Genomic DNA, 6,932 nt, shown 5'->3' on the forward strand with positions numbered 1-6,932 from the left:
ATGTTTCTAATTTAAATTTTAAAAAAGAAAAGAAAGAAAAGGTGTTCTGTGCACTTTAGATGCTATGGCTGTGGACACCAGACCCTGGACCTTCACCAAGTCAGTGTAGGATACATCTAACAAAGGTATGTTATTAAGACAGATACAGGGTCCCATCTGTCCCTGTGCAGTGGGCAGATGCCTGAGCACTGTTAGTGAAGAATTAAAAATCTGTTAAAAATCAGGAGCTGGGGAGATGCCTTAGTGGATAAAGCCTTTGCCTACCAACATGAGAACCTAAGGTTCCATCCCTGAACCCCTGTAAAAACTTGGCAGGTGTGGTAGTGACCTGCACTCCCAGCATTTGGGAGATGGAGACTGGGGACCCCCAACTCCAATTGTTAGTAAGTTAGTAAGACTGGCTAAATGTGTTGACTAGAGAAGTGAAATGGGGACAGAGTTCGGGGGAGGGCAGAGGTCACCTGGTCACAGCTATGGCTGTGCAGTAAGAGTGCATCTGAGGCTGAGATGGCTGCTCAGGGGAAACTACAAGGTCCTTGGCTAGTTCCTGTATCTGTGCCTCACTAGGAAGGATCTCCCACCACAACCCACTAGATCCCTTAACATGCTAATCGATGCTTTAGATTCAGGTCTGATAATTCCAAAACCTTTGGCTTTGCTGCTGGATCTCTGTGCCGAGAGATAGCTCCGCAGGTTAAATGCTTTGAGCCTAAGGGCCAGAGTTAGGATCCTCAAAACTCAAATAAAAAGCTCACTGGAGATAGAGATCTGACTGTAATTCCAGGTTTAGAAAGCAAGGTCAGAATAAGCTGGCTGCTGGATGAGCCCTATGAGCAAGCTCTGGGTTTGATTGAGAGACCCTGACTTGAAGTTCAAAGTAGAAAAATGTTGGGGGGTGATTCTACAGTCAAAATCAGACCTGCACATGCATTCCTTGGGGAGCCTGTGCCCTGGAATTTTAACTTCTCCAGTGTATCTCTGTCCCTTTAGGAGGAACAGGATGGCAAAAGTGTCCCAAAGATGGTATTTCTCTTTTCTCCATGTCCATTAGGTTCTGATAAAACCCCAGTCGGTCACACTCTGGTAAACAACTTCTCCCCAAGGAAGAATGTGTTAAAAAGGAAGAATTTTACATTTCAGGATGAGTCTTTTTCTCTTTCCCTTGTAGAACCAGGAACTGCTCTTTCTTTAATCTTCTCTGTGAGAATATGAACGCTCTTCTGGAGATAAATATAGAAAAGCATGGTGGGTGCCTGGGTGACTGGGGACTGACTCGGTTTTTACCTCTGAAGTTTGACCACACAGAGCTCCCAGCAGGAGCTTCCAGTGTGTTCTATGCCCCTCCTGGGTCCTCTGAGGCGATGCTGGTATTGCTCTTCTGAGGATCTGGGAGATTGTGGGCGGGCTTTGTTTTGTTTTTGTGTATGGCTTTTTTTTCCCTCTTTGTTTCTCCAGTTTGGGAAACAGAGGCTATCCTGTGATGTCACTTTCAGACCCCTCCAAAAATTGCTTGGCTGGTTTTTTGTTTTGTTTTGTTTTGTTTTGTTTTCTTCCAGTTTGATCATCTTTTTTATTTATCTTTAGAACATAGTAGCAACTTCTACTCACTTGTATGCCAGAAGATCTAAATCTTTTCCCACAAAAGCTGAGAAAATCCACTGTCCACAGACCTATCCCACAAAAGAAATAGAGGTGATTGGAAGTAAATAAATAAAGAGGATGAAAGTATTTTCAATGCAGGGGGTGAAGAAGGATGAGCAGTAATGCACCAGTTGCCCTTGGCCCTTACAGAGGACCAGCGATTGTTTGCACATGTGTATGTGTGGAAGAGAGAACACACACGTGTGTGTGTGTGTGTGTGTGTGTGTGTGTGTGTGTGTCTGGACGTGTCTGTGTGAAGGAGAGAGCACACGTGCGTGAATGTGTGTGTATGAGAGAGAATAAAAAGACATTAGACGTCATGCTGTGGATCACACTGTTGCAAATTAAGACAATGATGACTCTTACACATGCGCTTTACACCTGCTTTTGCAGAACATGAAGTTACAGAAACCTCATTCATTACTAGTAGGAGTAAAGAAATAGTACAGTCATTTTGGAAGATAGTTTGGCAAGTTTCACACAAACCCAAATGCTCTTAACCTGTGATCCTGTAACCACACTCCTTGGTAGCTAGCCAAGTGAGTTGGAACAGATGCCTCCACAAAAGATTTGCATATACATATTATAGCAACTTTACATGAAGTTTCCAAAACATGCTTGCAGCCAATAGATGAAAGGACTGACAAACTGTAATACAACTGTACAGTGAAATACTATTTTGCAATAAAAAAAAAGAACCACTGGGAAATATACACAAAACTGTGGAGGAAATATAAACACACATTGTTAAGTGAAAATGCCTCATATGAAGGGTTGTATAGTATAAGACTCTACAAGACATTATGGGAAAACCAGAACTACAGAGGCAGTAAAGACTGGTGGTTATGAGTAGCCAGGGGGATGAATTGGTGGAATGCATATTTTTGGAATTTTTAGAGTGGGACACTACTCTTACTCTGTGTGATACTCTAATGACTGACCCACCTCGCTGTACATTTGTCAAGTCTGTAGACCTGGTTGTTATGAGGCATTAACATCTGTTCATTGATTACAACAAACCTATCCCATGGGTTACATGATGCTGGAGAATAGAAACTGTGGAGAGATGAAGACAGGATAAGTGAGAGCACCCCCCCCCAGTTTCTCTCTAAACTTAAAACTTACCTAAAAATAATGACTAAAGGCTGGAGACAGGACTTACAAGGTGGTTCAGCTGGTAAAAGTGCTTGCCACCAAGACTGATAACTTGAGTTCTAGCCACAGGACCCACGTGGTGGGAAAGAAGGGAGATGGTCCTCACAAGTTGTTCTTAGAATTCCATATACATGCTAGGACAAGTGCATGAGCTCTCTCTCTCTCTCTCTCTCTCTCTCTCTCTCTCTCTCTCTCTCTCTCTCACACACACACACACACACACACACACACACACACTTGCAATAATAAGTAAATTAAATGCAACAAAAATAGTTTAAATGGTTGGAGGTACAATGAATTCAGTGGTCAAATGGATACTGGGTTAATTTCCAGTCTCAAAGGTAAAACAAGTCTACTAATTTAATAAAAGCAAGATGACTGACTATGTGTATCATTACAACACAATCCAGGGGCAGTTAGAAGGCTCACTGGGTGAAAAGAGGCACCCACTGCCAGGCCTGACCAGCTGAGTTAGTTCACTGGGGTCCACAGAGTAGAAGGCAACAACTGATTCCAGCAAGTTGTCCTCTGACCTCTAGACATTCACTGTGGGGTGAGAGCACTCACTCCCCAGAACACACAGTTTTTTTTTTTTTTTTTTTTTTTTTTTTTTTTTAACAGTTGTGATCGCTGGTCTTTTTATTGGTTGTCCCAAAGGCAAACAGCAGTAATTCTTGGTAAGTGGCTTCCATCTCTATGATACCAAACTCAATTAACTCTACAGAACTGAAAAATATATATTTGCAATTTATAAATACATTTGTATGTATACATATGTGACTGTATGGGCTAGCTCTGTGCCAATGGTGTGCTTCAGGAGGAGCACCTTCTTGTATGCGTCAGAGAGCCGGTGAGAGACCTCATAAAAGAAGGCCATGGGCCATGTGTAAAACAGAAGGGGCCGGTTACTTTCTTCCCTGTAATGATAATTTTCTAGTTCACAAATACCTTTGGTGGTTGAAGACAGCTTTTCCATTTTCATTTGAATTTTAGTCAAGCCATCCACGGTGGCCTGCAGCACCTCACACAGTGCTTCAAGTTCCTTGTTGTAGTCCAGACTCTTTTCTTCCTTCTTACTGGAAGCTGGACTGCTGCTTTCTAATTCAACCTTCTCTTTACTCAACAAGCTGACTTTTAGATTGGCAATATTGCTTGCGGTGGTAAAACCAGCATCACTGAGGGTTTCCCATTTCAGGATTAAGTTATGCCAATCAGCTGCATTGTTCTTAATTTTTCTTGCACTGACAGATAAGACAGGTTTTCTGGGTGTTGCAATTCCAAGTCTTTGCTTCCATGTAAACTGCAGTGGATCTCCCACAGTTGTAATTTTTAAAAAATTTTATAATCACAAGCCAGAGCAAGGCTGGAGTGGCTATGTTAATATTATCAAATTAGAGTTCAGAACAAGAAATCTTAATATGTATAAAATTAAATATCTATGCTGATAAAGTGGTAGGTAAATTAGCTCAGAGAATATAACAATCCTAACTTCCTGTATGCTTGACAAAGGCTTTCCAAATATATGAAGCAACAAGACAACTAAGCCAGGAATACAGCAATCCTGGAACTCAGAAAGCTAAGACAGAAGGGTTGCCAAGCTTGAAGCCACCCTAGGCTACACAGTGAGACCCTGTCTCAGAAAAACAATACCCCCCCCAAAAAAAAAAACCAAGGCACCTAAGAGAACTGAGTAGAAATCTATAATTATATTGAAATGTCAATTCTTCCCTGTTGTCTGTGGAACACAGAACATCAACATCAATCAGAATATCAAAGACTAAAGAACACCACACACCACTAACCCAGTGACCTTGCTAACATCTGAAGCACACTCAACCCAACAACACAAACCATTCACTAAAGGTGCAACTACATTCCTGACACTAAAGCAAATCTCAACAAGTTTACAAGCATTTGGACCACATAAAGAATGTCCCCTGACCACAACAGAATAGAATTACAAGTAAATAACAATGGTATCTGGAAAACCCCCCAAATACTTAGTAATTAGGCAATATGCTATGAAATAACTCATGAGTCAAAATGGAAGTCATAAGGGAAATTAGATAATATTCCCAATAGAGTTGAAATACAAAACAGCTCGAAATCTACATGGTGACTTTGACTAAATAACCAAGGTTTGCTTCATAAATGTCACCGCGTGCCTCTAAATGCTGCAGTGCAAGGCCATACAGCCCATCCATAACTTCAGCTAAGTCATTAGAAAGCAGCAGATGAATCTAAGGTGAGGGTCATAGTTTAAAATGTCTGAACAGAATTCTTTGTCTTGCCAAGCCCATTGACAACAAGGAAAGAATGACCACAGCAGACATAACAAGTGTGTGTATTGAGGTGTCCTAGAACAAAATAAGGACATCAGCAGGAAAGTTGGGGAAGGGGCTGGGGAGACGGTGTATACTGTTCTCACAGAAGAGCCAAGTTTGCCTCCAAGTACCCATAGTGGGTAGCTCACATCCATCTGTAACTCCAGCTCCAGGAAATACAGAATCCTTTTCTGGCTCTGCAAGCAACTGTATCATGTGGCACATGCACACACACACACACAGACACACACACACACAGACACACACACACACACACAGACACACAGACACACAGACACACACACACACACACTTTATCATCATTTTGTTTTATCTTGAAACAAGGTCTCCATACATAACCTAGGCTGCTCTTGAACTCACGATCATCCTGCTGCCTGTCTCCTGATTATAGCTGTACATTGGTTCTCAAAATTCTTAAGATATTAATTCTCTTTAAAATGACCTATAGAACCTGTTACAAACCCAACTGAAACCCCAGCATCCATAAAAAGTAGTAATACTTATTCGCTCATTGTCTGGATGACTACCACATTTGCTCAGGTGGGGCAATCCACTGACAAAGAAACCTGTTTCTCACACAGTTCTGAAGGTGCAGAACCTAGGACCAAGAAGCCTGCCGATGCATTGTCTGTAAGGGTTTATTATCTGCCCCACAGATGGCTGTCTTGCTGCAGCATGTTCACATGGTAGAAGGGAGGGAAGGGTTAACCTCACTCCCTAAAGCCCTTTTATAAATCAGTAAATCCAGGAGAGTGGAACCACTGTCATTTAACCTTCCCCAAAGACCCTGCCTCTTGATACTGTTGCCTCAGAGGTGTTAAATTCCAACACAGAAATTCTGGAGGAAGGACAGCATGCAGGCCAGAGCAGACCCACCAGCGATGAACATTAGAAACGTGAAGGTAGAAAACAATTCCATTTCAAACAATACACCCAGAAGGCAGACACAGGCGGGTAAAGGCGCTTACTGCCAAGCTTGAGTTGGTGCTCTCAGACCTACATGGCAGAAAGAGAGAACTGACTCCGGTGAGTTGTCCTATGATGCCCACATGTTCTCTGTGACACAAGCATGCCCCCCTCCACTGCCACAAACACATAAAAATAATGAAATAAAAAAATAGTATATGCAGAACCCCATCACAATAGGGCCTGAACCTACAGGGAGCTGCAGGCATTAGCCTCTCACAAAGGTAAATGGAGATGTGCCTAAAAAAACAATGAGAGTTCCTTGGAAAGGTTTTAAAAAGCACCTAAAAATGGCATATGAATGAGAGCTTGTTAGACTCTCAAAATAGAAGCACAAAATAAAGGAGTGGCTGAAAGAAAATAAAGCATTTAAAAAACAAAAATCCCCAGAAACGTAGGGCACAGCAAGCTCATTGCTGTGTTCAAAGTATGTGTTATCCATATGTCAAAATTACAAAGAAATAGCCATTAAAGAAACCCAGAACAACCTAAAGCTTCAATCTACTTATAAGCTGTAAGGCTTTGTAAGGTGGTAATGTTAATCCTTCCAAAATTAATTTAGAGAAGCAATTACATTTGAATTCAGAAGTCTATGACATGAAGCAATGGGGAATCAGCAATGCCGCATCCTAATTGAGAATTAGAGGAGGAGGAAGAGGGAGGGGAAGGAAGCAAGGAGGGGGAGAGGAGGAAGAAGAAAGGAGGGGAAGAAACAGGAGGGAGAGAGGAAGAACAGATAAGGGAAGAGGAGGAGAAAGGACAAGAGGAGAGGGAGAAGGATAAAGCGGAGGGGGGGGGGAGAAGATGAAGGCAAAGGAAGGAGGG

At 42.1% G+C, this 6,932-nt stretch overlaps 1 protein-coding gene across 1 annotated transcript; it reads right to left on the bottom strand.

Moving 5' to 3' along the window:
- Positions 1–2,673: 2,673 nt before the first annotated feature.
- On the bottom strand, positions 2,674–5,507 carry LOC127219856 (cyclin-dependent kinase 2-interacting protein-like). The gene is made up of 3 exons (XM_051181608.1): positions 5,502–5,507; positions 3,569–4,096; positions 2,674–2,697 (listed from the first exon to the last, which is right to left on the bottom strand). Exons 1-3 carry the CDS (start codon positions 5,505–5,507, stop codon positions 2,674–2,676), a joined length of 558 nt encoding a protein of 185 aa, XP_051037565.1.
- Positions 5,508–6,932: the final 1,425 nt, after the last annotated feature.

Source organism: Phodopus roborovskii, unplaced genomic scaffold (genome assembly GCF_943737965.1).
Source record: "Phodopus roborovskii unplaced genomic scaffold, PHOROB, whole genome shotgun sequence".
Lineage (NCBI taxonomy): Eukaryota > Metazoa > Chordata > Mammalia > Rodentia > Cricetidae > Phodopus > Phodopus roborovskii.